Source organism: Dreissena polymorpha, chromosome 10 (genome assembly GCF_020536995.1).
Source record: "Dreissena polymorpha isolate Duluth1 chromosome 10, UMN_Dpol_1.0, whole genome shotgun sequence".
Lineage (NCBI taxonomy): Eukaryota > Metazoa > Mollusca > Bivalvia > Myida > Dreissenidae > Dreissena > Dreissena polymorpha.
The window spans coordinates 71,954,063-71,975,656 of NC_068364.1; the positions used below are offsets into that span (position 1 = coordinate 71,954,063).

At 37.0% G+C, this 21,594-nt stretch overlaps 1 protein-coding gene across 1 annotated transcript in view; it reads right to left on the reverse strand.

Annotated features, from left to right (window-relative positions):
- Nucleotides 1–203: 203 nt before the first annotated feature.
- Nucleotides 204–21,594, reverse strand: part of LOC127848151 (triple functional domain protein-like) — a 336,129-nt gene continuing 314,738 nt past the window's right edge. Inside the window, 5 exon segments of the mRNA XM_052380451.1 lie at nucleotides 204–3,950; nucleotides 15,347–15,370; nucleotides 16,374–16,428; nucleotides 19,342–19,519; nucleotides 20,627–20,833. Of these exon segments, the coding sequence (XP_052236411.1) occupies nucleotides 3,335–3,950; nucleotides 15,347–15,370; nucleotides 16,374–16,428; nucleotides 19,342–19,519; nucleotides 20,627–20,833 (1,080 nt within the window). The 3' untranslated portion in view covers nucleotides 204–3,334.

Sequence of the window (21,594 nt, forward strand, 5' to 3'; positions counted from 1 at the left end):
CTGATCCAGAATATAAGACTATGTTACTGTTGAAAATATTTTGTATGAAACATTAATAGTACAAACTGTGTAAGGTCTTACTTTATTATTATTATAACACGTAACAGTAAGTTTAAAAACATGCAGCCTATCTACAATCGACAGCATATTCAATGCAGTTTAATAATTAAAAAAAAAATACAAGGGAAATAAGTGCACAACTCTTGACAGTTTCAGCCATTTATTCCTAAACATTGTTCTAGTTGTCACAAGGACTATACAGTTAAATAATGCAACAAGTACATGTTGAGCGTTGAACGTGACAATATTGTATCTTATACAGAAATGTGAAGAAGATACAATAGTTTCACACTAAACCCTCCATGTACAAACATGCCATTCATTATCAGAGCAGTGGTAGTGTAACTTGATATAAGCCTGGCTATGGGAAAACAGGGCTTATAGCACTTGTGTTAAGTGTCATGCCAGATTAGCCTGTTAAGTCAGCACAGGCTAAAGAAAAACAACACTTTCTGACGCAACTGGTTTTATGCTTACAGACTTCTTAAACGAAAACTACCATGAAAGCGGATAGTCATCCCTGATAAGCCCGTGCGAACTGGAATGATAATGTCGTCCCTGATTAGCCTGTGCGCACATGCATAATGCCCTGTTTTCTCAGAACACGACTTATATCAAGTCTCCACTAACCCATACAGTCTCATACAGAAATCTCACATAGACCATCAGCAGAACAAAGATATGAGGTCAGATCACAAAAATAGAACTGATCCCCAAATAACAATTAAGACCCTTATGATAAAGTACACACAAACATGTATATATCTGATTAGCATAATGAAATTTGAACAGAATTCTAGAAAAAGTTTAACATGTATATATCTGATTAGCATAATGAAATTTGAACAGAATTCTAGAAAAAGTTTGTAAATTACATGCATTTTCCAAATCAATATACTGTTTCACTTAAATGTTAAATAATATCTTGCTTGATGGACGAATGTCTACTTTTGCACTATTGCCTTGCAAAACCAATCAAATCAAAGATAATTCTCTTATCACTTACTGATAAAATTCGCAATTGAAAAAACTGAACTTAGGTAAGAAGATATTGTGTGCAATTAGCAATCAACTACTTGTTGTTTCCAATGTCTAGTAATGAGAGTTATATTCCTTGAGCTCTCCCATGTCTCTCATCAATTAAGCCTTGTTCTGGGAAATCAGGGCTTAAGGCATGGGTGTTCATTTTCAACACATATTAGCCTGTGCACTCGGAAGAGGCTAATCAGATGGGTGTACATTTTCAACACATATTAGCCTGTGCACTCTGAAGAGGCTAATCAGGGACAACACTTTCTGCCTAAAGTGGAGTTTTTTTCAAAGGGATTTCCTTGTTACACAAAATTCCATTAAAGCAGACGATGTCTTCCCTGATTAGCCTCTGCATACAGCACAGGCTATTCTGGTACGAAACTTTACACCCATGCTTTAACCCTTTCAGTGCGGGTACCGAATTTTGAAGGCCTTTGCAAACAGTTTGGATCCAGATGAGACGCCACAGAACGTGGCGTCTCATCAGGATCCAAACTGCTTGCTATTCTGATAGTATTCTTCGAAAAAAATCGAAGAAAATGCTAATTTTAGAAATTCAGCAGACAACATTTTTGCAGACGACAAATTTCCCAGCATGCAAAGGGTTAAGCCCAGATGTCCCAGAGAGTGGCTCAATTTCTAAGTGTGTCATGAGAATCACCTTATACGTAATTTATATCAAGCATTTGTCACTTGATGATGACAGAAAACTCCAAATGTATTGAAAATTACTATTCAAATATGAAAGTAAGCATTACACATGTATTAATGGAACAATTTTCACTTACAGCATACAAGAAATAGCCCACATTAAATTCTCCGTTATGTTTGATATTTTCCAGATTTGGACTACAAACAAAATTGGTACATAGTGATGCAAATGGTGTATCACATGCTTATTGTATTGGTTAAACTATTTACAGCAAGCATATCTGGAAACTAAATCTTTTTCTCTGGTGGTGACATTTGCTGTATGGAAATTCCTTGTTAACCCTTTGCATGCTGGGAAATTTGTCGTCTGCTTAAATGTCGTCTGCTGAATTTCAAAAATTAGCATTTTCTTCGATTTTTTTCAAAGAATACTATCAGAATAGCAAACAGTTTGGATCCTGATGAGACGCCACGTTCTGTGGCGTCTCATCTGGATCCAAATTGTTTGCAAAGGCCTTTAAAATTCGGTTCCCGCACTGAAAGGGTTAAACTATTTTGTGAGAAGAATAAAATGTTCATGGAAAAACGTGCATTATCGTAAGACCTTAATTGAGATTAAAATTTTTCATATTAAAAACATAAAACTCGAGAAATTCTCAACAATTACAGCAGAAGAAATTATTAACATCAACTAGACTTTTATTTAAGGCAATTGACAAACTGAAATGACCTTTTAAAGATCAGCATTTACTGAATGTGGCAATAGGAACAGGCAAGGCAATTAAGGGACATATATATGAGATATAAATGCAATAAAAGGCCAGAAAGTTGTCAAAAACAAGTTTGAACACTAGCAAGATTGCATTGGTGTGTTTAACTGGGGTGGTATTCCAGAAGCATCTTAAGTTAAATTTTATTTTTATCCTTAATTGAGGAATTTTTCTTAAGTGTTTCATTTCATACTGCAATAGTGAGGCATAGACAACTACATAAAAATAACATCATTATATCAATCTTATTTGAGGAATACCAAAAAAACATGCATGTCTTTATTTAGTAAAGAAATACAAAACATTGTAATTTTGAACTCAAGTGAAAATATTTAAGAAATGACTCAAGATGTTTCTGGAATACGACCCCAGGGCACATTTATGATTGTAGCTAGAGCTGAGTAACAAACATTCTCGGATATGGTGTTGAACACACACAAAACTATTGTTCAAAATGGCATACATTAGTCCTTACACACAGACATTCGAAACACATATTATTTATTACAAAAAAACTATGTGAATTAATAATAAATAAAACATGATGATAAATAATAATATAAAACAAACAAATCACAAAGTTTTGTATGAAAGCATTCATGTAGGTTTTGAACATGATTAACAAAGCAGTACATGTACAAACAAACATAACTAGTCCACAGTGGTTGAACTATCCTGCAGTCATGTGCACATTCCCGTGTGTGTAAGTGTTAAAATCTAACATTCCTTCACAAAACATTCCATTTCCGGCATTCACATCCACAGGGGGGTTAATAGAAAATGTCATGTAAGGTTCAGCATCCACAAGTATAATATGAAGGTTAACTTACCAAGTTTTGTTCATTTTCTAACCCCTCGTTTCCGTTTTCACTCGGGGATTCTACTGTTTGATTTCCGTTGCCTGTGGAATCTACCCCCACAGGAGTTGCATATTTCAAGTCTGTCGGGTGTTCACCATTATCTTTTGATTTTAAGCCTGCCCCATGAAATCCTTTGGACTTCGACAAGAAGTCCACGGCACTGTCCTTAAAACTAGTAGAGCTAGAGGATTTAGCAGTCTTTTTTTGAAGAAACCCTTTCGAACATTCTGTGGTAGGTGTGTTGGGGCATGACGACTCTCGAATAACATATTTCTTATCAGTCCGGTCCGTCCTATCGCTCGACAACAACGATAGCCCGTCACTGCTGCAATTTTGCGGCTCGACGTCGCTGACATCACTAACGTTCGCCACAACACGACTCTTGTCTTGAGTTGTCACAACCTCGTTTAATGGGGTTGGCACAGATTTACAGCGATAGTGTTTGTTGTGAGTGTCTTCTTGGTTGCGGCCCTTTAAGCTGTTTTGGGCGGAGTTGCTGCCCCTAGAGGGGTGGGGCTGCGAGTGGGTCTTACGCAGTTGTCCGTCCTTGCTACTGTTACCGAGTTCCGGGGCAGATCTGCAAAATACGGAACATGAATTTAAATTTACTTCAAAGGAATAAGTGCAGAGTTATGTACTTTTTGTGTTTTTTTGCCTGAACTAAGAATATAATGGCAATGCACAAAAATCCAAAACAATATCTATCCATACTACATTTTTAAAGGTATAGGCAAATAAAAAACATTTAATAAGAAACAAAAAGACATTTTAATAATTATTATATTTCTATCTTCTAATGTTATTATAAGTTATAAATTCAGAAAACAAACAACAACTATAAAATTCCTCTATGATTTAAATACCATAGTTTGAAACCTTAAATATTACAATAATTTTTCATCATGTATATTGTGTTTATACACGTATTGATAACCTGTGCAGTAAAATAAAATGTTATGCAAGAATTCTATTAGCAGCAGATAGCCCGAAAGTCAAAGCACAAGGTCAGTTGCTGAATACAAAAGTCAATCAAGCATTATTGAATTAGTATTTTGAAGCTATAAATGCTTTAGCAGTTGACATACTCAGGAACAAATAAAAACAGTGAAAACACAGGAGAGATTGAGTGGAAAAATTGAATACAACTTTTTTCCAATTATACTAGACTTGTTTATATAAATTGGTCGTTCATCTAGATGTATCTGCATCTAAATACATGCTTATCCCTCCCCTTCTGTGTAATTTGATCCCTTTGTAGATGGCAGAGCACAATTATCATATTATGTGCCCATATTCCTGTACTCTCAAAAGTATCACATCTAGTGCCCATATTCCTGTACTCTCAAAAGTATCACATCAAGTGCCCATATTCCTGTACTCTCAAAAGTATCACATTCAGTGCCCATATTCCTGTACTCTCAAAAGTATCACATTCAGTGCCCATATTCCTGTACTCTCAAAAAGTATCACATCTAGTGCCCATATTCCTGTACTCTCAAAAGTATCACATTCAGTGCCCATATTCCTGTACTCTCAAAAGTATCACATCCAGTGCCCATATTCCTGTACTCTCAAAAGTATCACATCCAGTGCCCATATTCCTGTACTCTCAAAAGTATCACATCCAGTGCCCATATTCCTGTACTCTCAAAAGTATCACATCCAGTGCCCATATTCCTGTACTCTCAAAAAGTATCACATTCAGTGCCCATTTTCCTGTACTCTCAAAAAGTATCACATCTAGTGCCCATATTCCTGTACTCTTAAAAGTATCACATTCAGTGCCCATATTCCTGTACTCTCAAAAAGTATCACATTCAGTGCCCATATTCCTGTACTCTCAAAAGTATCACATCTAGTGCCCATATTCCTGTACTCTCAAAAGTATCACATCCAGTGCCCATAGTCATGAACTCTCAAACGTATCACATTCAGTACCCATATTCCTATACTCTCAAAAGTATAAAATTCATTACCCATATTCCACTACACTCCAATGTATCACAGCCTGTGCCTATACTATTCGTAGACTTTTGGAGAAAAAACAAGCGATGTGTTTGTGAAACACTATGTCTCATATATTTGACCTTTGACCTTCAAGGATGACCTTGACATTTAACTACTCAAAATGTGCAGCTCTATGAGATACACATGCATGCCAAATATCAAGTTGCTATCTTCAATATTGCATAAGTGTACATTAAATGAGCGATTTTGACCCATATATTTGACCTTTGCCCTTAAAGGATGGCCTTGACCTTGACCTTTCACCATTCAAAATGTGCAGCTCCATGAGATACACATGCATGTCAAATATCAAGTTGCTATCTTCAATATTGCAAAAGTTATGGCAAATGTTAAAGTTTGCACAAACAAACAAACAAACAAACAAACAAACAAACAAACCAACCAACCAACAGACAGGGCAAAAACAATATGTCCCCCATTAAAGTGGTGGGGGACATAAAAATTGCACTAAAAAGAAAATGCCTACATGTAAGCGTTTGCAATAAAACATTATTGCAATACATCTCATTTAATAAAACAAGAGGGCCATGATGGCCCTGTATCGCTCCACTGCTGAAAAAAAGGCTGAAACAAATATTCTCTGCATATGCAAATACTTAAATATAGGCCCTATTTAAGCACATGTACACTTTTGTGACCCCCTGGGCTTGGTCAAATTTAACCCCAGGGGCATAATTTGAGCAAACTTTGTAGAGGACTACTATAACTCACTACATGTACATACAAAATATGGTAGCTCTAGGTCCTAGAGTTAAGGACAAGAATATTTTAAAAGTTTTCACAAAATAAGCAAGATATAAGCGTATATAATGTTCAATTTTGTGACCCGCGGGTAAGGGTCAAATTTGAACCAAAGGGCATAATTTTAACAAACTTGGTAGAGGACTATAAGATGTTACTGCATGCCAAATTTGGTAGCCATAGTCTGAATTGTTTTCGACAAGATTTTTTTTTTAAGATTTCACAAAATAGGCGCTTTATAAGCGTTTATTCAATTTTGTGACCCCCCCAGGGCAGGATCAAAGTTGACCCCAGAGGCATTATTTGAAAAAATTTGGTAGAGGTTTATTAGATGTCACTACATACCAAATTTGGTAGCCCTAGGCCCAACGGTTTATATGGACAGGAAGATTTTTAAAGTCTTCACAAAATAGGCCCCATATAAGCATATGTTCAGTTTTGTGACCCCCCGGGCAGGGTCAAATTTGACACAAGGGGCATTATTTGAACAAATTTGGTAGAAAACTATTAGATGTCACTACATACAAAATTTGGTAGCCTTATGCCTTATGGTTAAGGACAAGTAGATTTTTAAAGTTTTCACAAAATAGGCACTATATAAGCATATAATCGATTTTGTGGCCCCCAGGGCAGGGTCAAATTTGACTCCTGGGACATAATTTGAACAAACTAAGTGGAGGACTATACAATGTCACTACATACCAAATTGTGTAGCCCTAGGCATAATGGTTATGGACAAGAATTTTTTTTTAAGTTTTCACAAAATAGGCATTATATAAGCATATGTTCAATTTTGTGACCCCCGGGGCAGGTTCAAATTTGACCCCAGGGATAAAATTTGAACAAATTTGGAAGATGACTTTCAGATGTCACTACATACCAAATTTGATAGCCCTAGGCTGGATGGTTATGGACAAGGAGATTTTTGAAGTTTTCACAAAATAGGCCTTATATAAGCATATGTTCAATTTTGTGATCCCCCATGGCAGGGTCAAATTTGACCCCAGGGGCATAATTTGAACAAACTTGGAAGAGAACTATAAGATTTCACTACATACCAAATTTGGTAGCCCTAGGCCCAATGTTTATGGACAAGAAGCTTTTTAAAGTTTTCAAAAAATAGGCCTTATATAAGAGTATGCTCAATTTTGTGACTCCCAGGGCAGGGTCAAATTTACCCCAGGGGTATATAAGATGTCACTACATACCAAATTTGGTAGCCCTAGGCCCAATGGTTATGGACAAGTAGATTTGTAAAGTTTTCACAAAATAGACCATATAAAAGCATATGTTCAATTTTGTGACCCCCGGGGCAGGGTCAAATTTGACCAGGGGCATAATTTAAAGAAATTTGGTAGAGGACTATTAGATGTCTCTACATACCAAATTTTATAGACCTAGGCCCAATGGTTTTGGACGAGAAGATTTTTAAAGTTTTCACAAAATAGACCTTATATAAGCATATGTTCAATTTTGTGACCCCTGAGGCAGAGTCAAATTTGACCCCAGGGGCATAATTTGAAGAAATTTGGTAGAGGACTATTAGATATCTCTACATACCAAATTTGAAAGCACTAGGCCCAATGGTTATGGACGAAAAGATTTTGAAAGTTTTAACTAAATAGGCCTTTTATAAGCAAATTTTCATTTTTGTGACCACCGGGGCAGGGTAAAATTTAACCCCAGGGGAATAATTTGAACAAATTTGAAAGAGGTTCACCCCAGGAACATTCCTGAGAAAGTTCATCAGAATTGGACCAGTACTAGGAGAAATGTGTTAAGGAAAAGTTTTAGCACGCACGACGGACACAGGACCATGACATAAGCCCCGCTGGCCTCTGGCCAGTGAAGCTAACAAGAGCATCGCATAATGGGTGCCACGCTCGGCTGCGAAAGCTTGTCAGATTTTTTTTTTTTTTTTAAAGGTTACAGTGACCTTGATCTTTGACCTAGTGACCCAACAAGAGATGTGTTTGTCAGAAACACAATGCCTCCTACTGCGCCACATTGAAATAAAATTTCTATTTATCATTTGGCAGGTATAGAAATCATCTCCCTTTAAAGGTTATTACTTCCCTTGAATTTTGTCCAATGCAACGGGGGGGGGGGGGGGGTCTCACAGTCAATTATGACCATGTCAGACATCACTGACAACCAAGGCCTGTGGTTTAAAAGAGATCATAACCAGAGTTGATCATGTATCAATGAACATAAGTCCACAGGTATGTAATGAACATCAAAGAAATTATAATTATATCATTTAAAAAAAACTTTGACAAATCAATCATTTGGGTTATAAATTATCAAAATAATAAATCTGTACAGTAACTGTGAAAAGAACTTCAATTCTTGGTAAGGAAATATATAATATGAGATTTATAATTATATAAATTACTTCCCTTGAAAATAATTGTCTGTAACGAATCTCTTGTTTTAGTAGCAAATAATTACAAGATCTGTTTGTGAAACACTATGTCCCCCTATATGACATTTGACCTTGAAAGATGACCTTCCCCTTGACCCTTCACCACTCAAAATGTGCAGCTCCATGAGATACACATGCATGCAAAATATCAAGTTGCTATCTTCAATATTGCAAAAGTATATAATGAGCGATTTTGTCCACATAATTTTGACCTCTGACCTTGAAGGATGACCTTAACCTTTCACCACTCAAAATGTGCAGCTCCATGAGATACACATGCATGCCAAATATCAAGTTGCTATCTTGAATATTGAAATACTGCAAAAGTGTACATTAAATGAGCGATTTTGACCCATATATTTGACCTATGACCTTGAAGGATGACCTTGACCTTTCACCACTCAAAATGTGCAGCTCCATGAGATACATATGCATGCCAAATATCAAGTTGCTATCTTCAATATTGTAAGTTATTGCAAATGTTAAAGTTGGTGCAAACCAACCAACAGACCAACCAACCAACAGACCAACAGACAGGGCAAAAACACTATGTCCCCCACTACTATAGTGGGGGACATAAAAAGCCACTACTGTGACTGTAGATTCACCACTCAAAATGTGCAGCTCCATGAGATACACATACATGCCAAATATATAAAGTGGCTATGTTCAATATTTAATAATTTTCTCCCTTTTTAAAGCTTATTACTTCCCTTAAATCTGTATTTTTTACCATAGACCGTAAAGGATGACCTTGACTTTTTACCACAATGTGTTTGTCAGAAACACAATGCCGCCTACTGCGCCGCTTTGATTTATTTAACAAAAATATATACGTGGGCAGGTCAGATAACTATGTCCATTTAAAGCTTATTACTTCCCTTGACTTTGTTTTTTTCGACCCTAGACCTTGAAGGAAGATGTTCACCTTGAAATTTTACCACTCAAAATGTGCAGCTCCATGAGATACACATGCATGCCAAATATCAAGGTGCTATCTTCAATATTTAAAAAGTTATGACCAATGTTAAGGTTTCAGCACGACGCCTACGGCGGACGACTAGCTAGCTTTGACAATAGCTCGGGTTTTCTCCGAAAACAGCCTCGCTAAAAAAGACCTTGTCCAAAGACGTCAGAACATAATTAGTACAGCAGAAGTTTTAGAAAGACATTAAAAACATTAACAAGAGAACCATCCAAGAATCCTTTCGTGAAACGCAGCCAAGATGATTTGGATAAAATCGCGTGTAAATGATAAGTTGCCAACAGATGCACAGACAACCGACCATGGGCGATAACACAAGCTCACCATGACGATTGGGTACGCAAGTGGGTAAACTACAAGCAAATTTGTTGATATACACCTATGAAGTTTCATATTGAAATCTTGTATGGTACCTGTAATATAGCCTGAAAAATTACATCATTCAAAAACGACAAATGGCAATATCTCTTATTTGAGAAAGTGTAGGGTTATGGTACTTGTGCAATGTGCATCACACTTCTCCTCATTGATATCTATACACCTATGAAGTTTCATGTTGATATCTTATATTGCTTTTGTAAATACAGTCCTGCAAAGTTTGTGACTGACAGACTGACAGACCAACGGACAAAGCCAATTGTATATCCCTCCGCCTTTGGCTGGGGAAAATAAGCCAGTTTTGTTACTGACAAAGCTGTGGACATTTGTACTGGAGCAAAGGTTTAATATGAGAAGTCAACACATTAAAGAATCTTGCAGAAACTTGGCCATACACTGAGATCTTCATTCCCATGAAAAGTAGGACATGAGGCTTTGAAAGATTACAAAATTACTCAACATACTAATGCTGCCCGTTGGTTCCAACAGGTTTCATTCTATAAAGAGATATAACATCCCAATAAATAACAAGAGGGCCATGATGGCCCTGAATCGCTCACCTGACTAACCAAATACAATCCCAACCCAGATTTCATCAAGATAAGCATTCTGACCAAATTTCATAAAGATTAGATGAAAACTGTGACCTCTATTGTCTACACAAGGTTTTTCTATTATTTGACCTAGTGACCTAGTTTTTGACCCCAGGTGACCCAAATACAATCCCAACCCAGATTTCATCAAGATAAACATTCTGATTAAATTTTATAAAGATTGGATAAAAACTGTTACCTCTATTGTCTACACAAGGTTTTTCTATTATTTGACCTTGTGACCTAGTTTTTGACCCCAGATAACCCAAATAAATTAATACCCAGATTTCATCAAGATAAACATTCTGACCAAATTTCATAAAGATTGGATGAAAACTGTGACCTCTATTGTCTATACAAGGTTTTTCTATTATTTGACCTTGTTTTTGACCTAGTGACCTAGTTTTTGACCCCAGATGACCCAAATACAATCCCAACCCAAATTTCATCAAGATAAACATTCTCACCAAATTTCATAAAGATTGGATGAAAACTGCGACCTCTATTGTCTACACAAGGTTTTTCTATTATTTGACCTATTATGTGACCTAGTTTTTGACCTAGTGACCTAGTTTTTGACCCCAGATGACCCAAATACAATCCCAACCCAGATTTTATCAAGATAAACATTCTGACAAAATTTCATAAAGATTGGATGAAAACTGTGACCTCTACTGTCTACACAAACAAATTGTTGACAGACATATGCACGCACGCACACACGCACATACGGACGCCAGACATCACACGGTCACATAAGCTCACCATGTCACTTCGTGACAGGTGAGCTAAAAAGTCACAGATTGGCATTTTAAGTCCTGAGTCAGTACAATTTTACATTTATAACATCATGACATGCCATTCAATTATACTTTTATAGGAGACACATTCTGGGATATCAGGGCTTATTAAATATGCGAAAAGTGTCATCCCAGAAAAGCCTACTGCAGTCCACACAGGCTAGTCATGGACACCACTTTTTGTCGAGACTAAGTTTAAGTTTAATAGTCATCCTTTATATGAAAAATTCCATAAAAGTATCGTCCATGATTAACTGGACGACTGCACCGGCTAGCCTGAGTAAACACTTAACACTGCATTCTGGGAAATTTGTCGTCTGCTAAAGTGTTGTCTGCTGAATTTCTAAAATTAGCATTTTCTTCGATTTTTTTCAAAGAATACTATCAGAATAGCAAACAGTTTGGATCCTCATGAGACGCCACGTTCTGTGGCGTCTCATCTGGATCCAAACTGTTTGCAAAGGCCTTTAAAATTCGGTTACAGCGCTGAAAGGGTTAACGCACAAGAATGCAGTACAGTTTTCCCACTGTACAGCTTGTATAGACAAATTACGGGAAAGAGTTAGAGCCAACTGGTGTGCTGTTACATTCTGGTCACATTGGGATAATAGTTTATCTTTCAACTGACTTACAATCTTCAAAGGCCCTTCGACAGCTGTCAATCAACCAATCAGATCAAAGGCCCCTCGACAGCTGTCAATCAACCAATCAGATCCACAAAAACAAAGCTACAGATGATTTCGTATCTTTCCCAATGTAGCATCGTTAACAGTTTCTGTCCTTGATCTTTAATATCCATTTATCTAATATTGGAATAGCAGGACTGGGAAAACACTCATCATAATTTACAAAATAAAATTGGGTCATTCATATATTTTTATTTTATTTTGTTTATATTACAGAATGTTTTCCCCGTCACAACTGACCAGAGGTAAGAAATGTTTACTATTCATACACATCTAATGCAAGTCCTCTAACTATTAACTAGTGTTATAATTTACCAATGCATTCTCTCCCCTAGCAAACGACTACCGTTTAAGCCAACTGAAGTGCTTAGTTTTTCTGTTTGATAAAAAACAACAACAACAACTGAACATGTGACATGCTGCTTCAAATCATCTGTAAACAATCAAAGCAAACTAATGCTGGAATCTAACAATGAAAACACACACACTTAAATGAAAATCAAAGTACTCCAATTTAGGAAATAAATGTTTATGAAAATAATGAAATTGTATTCATATTCTCTCAGTAATTAAAAAAAAAATATTTTTAAAAACGTATTTTAACAAATATTTCTTTTTCTGGTAGAAACATTTTATTCAGAAGCTCTAAGCTGTGCAAAAACTATTACACATATGATCAATGATCAAACTTCTTTCCTACATGAAACAACACATCAAACAACACTTTCAAAGGGTCAACAATGTCAAACACAGCGAGGAATCATACAGTTTTGTTTGGATACTTTGCATGGAAAATGGTGCTACACAGTATGTTCAATTTTGCTGATAATTTTGATTAACATATCAATTATTGCTTTATACACATTGACATGCAGTCCCAAGTAACATCCCCTTCTATATGACATCGGAAAAAAACAAAACCATGTGATTACTCTTATTCAATTGCTGAAAATCTGTTGGTGAAAACGCAAACGTATACATGTATCCAAAGTCAATCAATGCAGTGATGATCAGTTGACGCTTTGCTGATAATTGTTTGAGTTTCAAAATAGATTTTTTTCTTTTGTTTAAGTGTACACCGGTGACCTTTTATTTCTTATACCTAAATTCAAATTTGAATAAACAAAGACTGAATTTTTAAATCACTGTTTTAAGCATCCATTTTACAAGTATGTATTATAATGTGATTTTTTTAATCACTGTTTTAAGCATGCATTTTACAAGTATGTGTTAAAATGTGAATGATTTTATATTGTTAAAATAGCATTCAGGATGTAATCCGTAATATTGTGACCTTGAATTGAAGGTCATTTTCAAGCCATTTACAACCATCACTACATTCAGAGACTCTGACAGGCCCTTGTAAATACAGTCAAACAAGACCTATGAACCAATGCAGAGGCTGTTTTAACCCTTTTCATGCTGGGAAATTTGTCGTCTGCTAAAATGTCGTCTGCTGAATTTCTAAAATTAGCATTTTCTTCAATATATTTTCAAGGAAAACTATCAAAATAGCAAACAGTTTGGATCCTGATGAGACGCCACGTTCTGTGGCGTCTCATCTGGATCCAAACTGTTTGCAAAGGCCTTTTAAATTCGGTTCCAGCACTGAAAGAGTTAATTTCACTGCTACTCCATTGTTGTCTGTGATAGGTATTTATGTACATATAACTGTTGCAGTAAGGACATTTCCATTCAATAGAAATAGTAGGCACAAGTTTTTCAGGAATTCCGTACAGTTTTCTTTTGCCACTATTTATTTCCTGATGATCATTACAAATATATCATGACCTGTCAGCGTAGACATTTATGCATGCTTAGATGTTTCTGGCACCTTTAAAAAGACGTTGAAGCAATTTGTTCAGCGATATGCACATTTTGTTTCGCCATAAAGTCCAATACAATCCTGTTCCGATGTATCTACATTTCTTAAGTCCGTCACAAAAAGATAAGCTTATGCCGACCATTAATTAATCCTTTGCATGCTGGGAAAATTGTCGTCTGCTAAAATGTAGTCTGCTGAATTTCTAAAATTAGCATTTTCTTCTATCTTTTTCAAAGAATACTATCACAATAGCAAACAGTTTGGATCCTGATGAGAGGCCACGTTCTGCGGCGTCTCATCTGGATCCAAACGGTTTGCAAAGGCCTTCAAAATTCGGTTCCAGCACTGAAAGAGTTAACATTAATAAATTTAAATAAAACAAATAAAATAATGGTATTAAATTATTGAAAACCTTGTGTAAGATTCTTATAATGATTGACACTTGCGGTTGAAAGTTGCGACATTGGGTCATGGAGGGGAGGGGGCAAAGTGTGCTGACATAGTTGGGTCATTGAGGGGAGGGGGCAAAGTGTGTTGACATAGTTGGGTCATTGAGGGGAGGGGGAAACGTGTGTTGACATAGTTGGGTCATTGAGGGGAGGGGGAAACGTGTGTTGACATAGTTGGGTCATTGAGGGGAGGGGGCAACGTGTGTTGACATAGTTGGGTCATTGAGGGGAGGGGGGCAAAGTGTGTTGACATAGTTGGGTCATTGAGGGAAGGGGGCAAAGTGTGTTGACATAGTTGGGTCATTGAGGGGAGGGGGCAAAGTGTGTTGACATAGTTGGGTCATTAAGGGGAGGGGGCAAAGTGTGTTGACATAGTTGGGGCATTGAGGGGAGGGGGAAAAGTATGTTGACATAGTTGGGTCATTGAGGGGAGGGGGCAACGTGTGTTGACATAGTTGGATCATTGAGGGGAGGGGGCAAAGTGTGTTGACATAGTTGGGTCATTGAGGGGAGGGGGCAAAGTGTGTTGACATAGTTGGGTCATTGAGGGGAGGGGGCAAAGTGTGTTGACATTGTTGGGTCATTGAGGGGAGGGGGCAAAGTGTGTCAGGACCCTCAATCCATTTTAGGGGAAGCTGGTCGCTACCCTCATGAGGGGGAATTTTTGCGGCGTTTCCCTTTTTGGAGAATTTTTTTTACTTACTCTCCCTCATTATTACATTTGTACATGTCTGCACTATATTCATTTCTTTTTTCATAATTTAGTATGTTTGACAATATTAAATTGAAATAGAATTGAGATATAATAATCATGAGAAACATCTTTGTATAAAAATATAATTTTTTTTTTTTTATATATTTGTTTTTTTCCAGGGGAATTTTTTACCCCAAAAGGGGAAAAAAGTATACTTTTCAGGTGGGGGACTGCGGCCGATTTCGGCCGCAGATTTGATAGATTGAGGGCCCTGTGTGTTGACATAGTTTGGAGTAGCAGTGCAATGTGTACAAACAAAGTCTATCTACCAACACAACACAGCAACATAGGCACACACAAACCACTTACACAGGAGGGGACACATTGCCCGGGCTGAAATGGCCAACAACTCTTGTAACAACAGGGCTACATGCTTTCCAGAGTCAGCCTTTCATACTGCTTTATATGGCTTACGATAGACTTTAATATTGAATTTAATTATTTATGTAAACAAATTAAGACCCTTTGCATTGTAATACAACATTGTAACATTTATTCTACAAAGGTTAGTGTTAACATTGTTAGCAAAAAGCAATTTGTTTGTTTGTTATAATCTCCTAATATACACCACTGGGGCATTGATAAAACGTTAAGGATAATATTTGGAGTGATGAACTTAATTCTCATTTAACAGTTTAGATTCACAAGATAAATGACTTTTACTATAGCTAATAGCAAGTATGTAACAAGCATTTTCTTCTGGGTGACAATTGGACCACAAAACTGAAGTAAAGGAATAAAATCTGTTAAAGGGACTGTCAACCGCCATTGACAAAAAAAGAAAAGTTTTAAAATACCGTATTGTTTAACAATTATTAGTTTATATTGATTAAAATATCACGACTGGTATTTTACATTACTTGAAAAATGTTCATATTTTCAGTATATTCGGTAATAAAATTTTGCGATGTGAAATCGAAAGTACATCGCGCAAATAGGTGACATGACGATATTATATATATACACAATATAAATAACGCAGTACATTGATCATTTTATATATAAAAAACATACAATTCACTACGCATGGACAATTTGCATTCCTGGGTTTACCACGTGACGATGATGATCAATCTACTTGCGTTATTTATAGTTAACTGGTAGTTACCTGGTAGACATACCCAGTAAAATTTATTACCGAAATATACTGAAAATATGAAAACTTAACAACTTTTTTCAAGTAATGTAATAAACCAGTGGCGATATTTTAATCAATATAAACTAATAATTGTAAAAAAATACTGTATTTTAGAACTTTTCTTTTTTCATCTATCGCGGTTGACAGTCCCTTAAACATCGCAAAAGTATGAATATGCCTTTAGCAGCCTCTACTTACAATTCTTTGGTGAGCTCCTTGTCCTTGTTATAGTACGCTATGGGTGATTGCAATGCTGAAAATAAACAAGCAAATTCGTTGAATTGATATCCCCCGCCATTATACTTCTGGACACAAGATATGGCTCTGGACACAAAAAAAGCATTTTTTCAAGATACAAAGGGCCATAACTCTGTTATAAACAGATGGTGTACAATGCCATTTGGCGTGCATCATCCTATTATCTATATATATATATACTCATACCAAGTTTCAATGAAATCCCCCAAAGCACTTCCAAGATATGGCTCCGGACGGATGGACGTAAAGACGGACGGACAACGCCAAAACAATATCCCTCCACCTATGGCAGGGGATAACAAGGTCAACAAAGGTCAATAAACAAGGTCATACGAAATACATGTTTTTTTTTACATGTGAGACAAGACTTATTCTACTATTCTCAAAGCAAAACGTAACAAGTGTTGAACAAACCCTCAGAACACATTGCCTAAGCCTTAGAGAATAATGTGAAGAATACTTAACCCTTTCCCACTCAGAAGAAAAGTGAAACTGGCTATGTGCAAACAGCATTAAACCAGAACAGCCTGCCTGTGAGTAACTTGCAGTCTATTCAGGTTCTATTCTGTTTACTGCTCATCAGTATCTTAGAGTTGGAAATGAAGCCTTTCAAACTTGAATCTAGTAAGAAAGGTCTTAATAATTAAATTTAACTAAGAAACTACAAATGCGTCAAAATGTGTATCTAAGAGGTAAAGGGTTAAATCTACTGAAATAAAGTTCTGAACAAGAAGCTGTCATAGATATTGAATCCCTCATTACAGGCTCATTGTTGTTAAAAGGGAAAACAATTTGTTTGCATTTTATGGAAAAAAAGAGAAAAAATGCAATCACAATGCCCAGGCATTATGTAATATTAAATGATGGCAATAACTCCATAAAACAAGAGCTGTCAGAGGACAGCGCGCTAAACTGTTCGAGTGCTTGACAGTATTACGTAAGCCATCATGGGGTAATTGTTCAAATTATTCAATAAGGTCAAGGTAATAGTTCAGGTATATTTTCCACAATCTATTGAACATTTGTAAAGACATAAAACAAACTAAATAGACCTGTTCAAATAAATGTCACAAAAAGACCTGGCAAGAATGTCATGTGTACACTACGTCTAGCCCGATTTCTGCCATCCATATCGCATCACCGTGATTCAGCCCAGAGCGGACAATTACTATCTCACCACGATACACCGTTGAACACGGTGATTTCGCTGTGGCAAATTGCGGTGTCAGTCTCTGCGTTATCGGGAAATTGATTTCACGGTGGACCACCATGATCGCAGTGGACCACCGCGGCCTCGGTGGTTCACTGTGAAATACAGGTAAATGGGAATGAACATGTATATTTCGATATTGCAGACGGTATAATTTTTGCAAAGTTCTAGAATGTTTTGTAACATTCGTATGTACATTTGTATACATTGTAACTTGCTTGTTAACAATCGTCATTATTTTCTATTGCTTACTCTCGTTCCAGAATCATTTGACATGTCGTACATCGAGCGTGATGTGCTTTATGTTTTGTTTCTACAGTTTCTGCGTGAAGATTTACTTGTTATTTATTTAAGAATTGTTTGTTTTTGTTAAAGTTTCGGATATACTTTCTGGTTTGTACACGTATAGCTTGCGGTATCCGGACAAATGGCACCCAGACAATCGGCACCCAGTGTTTTTTTGCATACGCGGACAGTCGACACCCTGTTAATTTGTCGACCCGGACAATCGGCACCCGATTTGATTGTATACCTGGACAACAGGCATCCGATTTAATTGTATACCCGTACAAACGGCACCCAATTAAATGCGATCGATAAAGCCTGTCAGCATCTTGTTGAACTAATTCGTCTAATCCGCTAATTGCTGATTGCGGTGAGATCTATTTTCCGATAACGCCCGGGGTGTTCAGCCACTGTCGACTGCGATCTATCATGATGGAAACACCTTCCGATTGCGGTGATTTTCCACGCTCACAAAAAAATTGTCCACGGTGGGAGTGAGGGGATGGCAGAAATCGCGCTAGACAGTAGTGTATCTATCATAGCCATCAAACAGTGGACCTGGATTTAAACACTCATTTGAACACTTATTTAAGCACTTAAAAAACATCATGCATCCATATTTTTTTAAGTAAAAATAGTAAATAGTAAAACTAGAGCTGTCTCCATAGGATGACATATGCCCCCGATAAACGCTTTGATAGAAGTTATGAGCATTTTTCGAAACCTAAACGCATTTTTCAAAACCTAAATGCGGACCCTAAGTTCAAGGTCAAATGGGTCAAAATTTGTGTGCCTATGGAAAAGCCCTGTCCATAATACACATGCATACCAAATATGAATGTTACATCTGAAGCGACGTAGAAATTATGAGCATTTTCGAAACCTAATCACAAAGTGTGACGGAAAGACGGACAGACAGTGTGTGATCACTATATGTCCCTTCTTCGGGGGCATATACATATTTAAAGCACTATCATACCCCTCACTACTTTATCCATAATGTTTATATGCAAATAACACAGCAATATGTGTGTCAATCTGCAAGTCAAACTAAATGGTGAGGTTAATTTAAAGTTACAATTGAAACTTGTTTGTACCGGAAATGTATAACTTTTAAATATTTTTTTTGCGCATTGACTTTCCAACAGATGAAAATATAGGAAAATAAGGACTCAAATATGACCCCTTTGAAATCTTCAAACTTTGTTTTCAGGGATAACTAGATACAACTTGTGACCAAGTTTGGTGAAGATCGGATGAAATTTCATGACAGACCGACGGACCGACAGACAGACAAAGTGACTTCTATACAGCCCACATTACCAGTTATGGGGGATATAAAAAAAGATATAGACTTAACTCCCTCCCCCTTTGTTTGCAGGTATATATATACAGGACCAACTTCCGGCTCACCTCTGAGAAAATCTCCCTGCATCTCCAGTATCTTCTGTATGGCAGAGACCCACTGCGTCTTCACGTCCTCCGAGGGCGCCTGAATCACAAACTTCACGTCGGCCCCGGGGGACAGGTCTCGCAGTATGAACTTCAGGGGGTCACTCTCCCAGTTGTCTGTCATTGACATCTTGTTCACCTGCAGAAGAGTTTGTTAATTCATTTAAGTATCGCTCTGTGAAAAGGGGGTTAAATGAATAAGCGTTAATTTTCGTCTGAGATTAGCCTGTGCATTACACACAGGCTGTTCTGTGATTCAGGGACAAAACTGGAGATGCATTTATAAGAGTCTTCCTATAATGGAACAATACCATATACGCCAAATGTGTAATCCTCAATTAGCGTGTACAGACTAATCTGGGACAACACATAACGCACATGCATTAAGCCCCCATCTCCCAGCGCGAGGCTAATTTTTTGGGTCTGTTTTCAAAAACAGCCCTGTCATACCCTAATTGTCAGCAAATCTAATTAGTTTTTTGTCGCTGTGACTAAATAGATATGGTGTTTGCCTAGCAACCGGGAGGTCAAGGGTTCAATCCTCACTGTGGGAGCATTTTTTAGATATCCTCCGTAGACACCAAGTACTGGTTCTAGTCCAGGAAACGGACTCCAGAGCGTTTCAAATAATCCTTAAGCTTCGATGTAATCGAGGTAAACTAACTAGGTTTAAACTCAAATCGACTCAATTTTTTTCGTGAGTAAGGTGGTTTAACAATACTAAGATAGGTAGTAAAATGTTACCAATTTGTTCAGTCTTATCAAGAGAGTGACTTAACCCTTTCCCCCATAAGAAGAAAAGTGAAAATGGCTTTTGAAACCATCATAAAACCAGAACAGCCTGCGAGTAACTCAGGTTTCATGCTGTTTGCTGCTAATCAGTATATAGGCGTTGGAAATCAAACCTTTAATATTGACTTTGGTAAGAAAGGTCTTTAATGAAATTTAACTTTCTAAGGGACTACAAATGCGTCAAAATACATATCTTACTGGTAAAGGGTTAACAATACTAAGAAAGGTAGTAAAATGTTAACAATATCCGGAGAGCCCCTAACCGACTAATCCTCTGGTCAGTGGAGCTAAAAACAGATTCTCCAATTTTTGGAAAAACCCAAGTGTTATCTTAAAATAGCGACATTGTAGATCTCAAGTTTATATATGTACGATCTTTGTTTTACAATCAATTTTCATCTGGTATTAGGATAAAATTTATTACCCTTATATTTCTCAAGTACACAAGTCTCACCTTCAAGCTATTCTTAAACAGGTAGTACTCGCTGACGATGTTGCCACGTTTCTTCTCCGTCATCTCGCTGAACAGAACGATCTGCTCAAAGAGAAACACGCGCCGGTCCTTGAACTTCAGTTGTCCTCTGCTCACAGAGTTACCAGTTAACTCGGCAACGGAGAGGTTTCCCTGGAGAAGGAGCTTCCCTACAGCAGTTATCTTTCCCTAGATGGAGGTAAAATGAGTGAGTTGCACATCAGATGTAGCCTTACTACAGTCTTATCTTTCAATATTTTATGTGTACAGATCTAAGTAACACATATAGAAAGTCACTATCCCTTTGCATGCTGGGAAATTTGTCGTCTGCTAAAATGTTGTCTGCTGAATTTCTAAAATTAGCATTTTCTTCGAATTTTTTTCAAAGAATACTATCAGAATAGCAAACAGTTTGGATCCAGATGAGACGCCACATTCTGTTTCCAAACTGTTTGCAAAGGCCTTCAAAATTCGGTTCCCGCACTGAAAGGGTTAAAGTCAAAAGTGTTTATAAATATGAGCCTTGCTCTATGGGAGAATGGGGCTTAACCCTTTACCACTTAGATACGTATTTAACCACTTAGATACATATTGTTACGCATTTGCAGTCCCTAAGAAAGTTGTCTTTTTAAGACCTTTCTTACTAGATTCAAGTTTTTAAGGCTGCATTTCCAAACCTTAGATATTAATCAGCAGCAAACAGCATAAAACATCAACAGACTGCAAGTTACGCGCAGGCTGTTCTGGTTTTATGCTGTTTGCACATAGCCATTTTCACTTTGCTTCTAAGTGGGAAAGGGTTAAGCATGAGGGTAATGGGTCATCCCACATTAGCATGTGCAGTCTGTGCTTATCATGGATGAAACTTTACATTAGATGAAATAATTCCTTTAAAGGAAGTCTCTCCTTTAACCCTTTGCATGCTGGGAAATTTGTCGTCTGCTAAAATG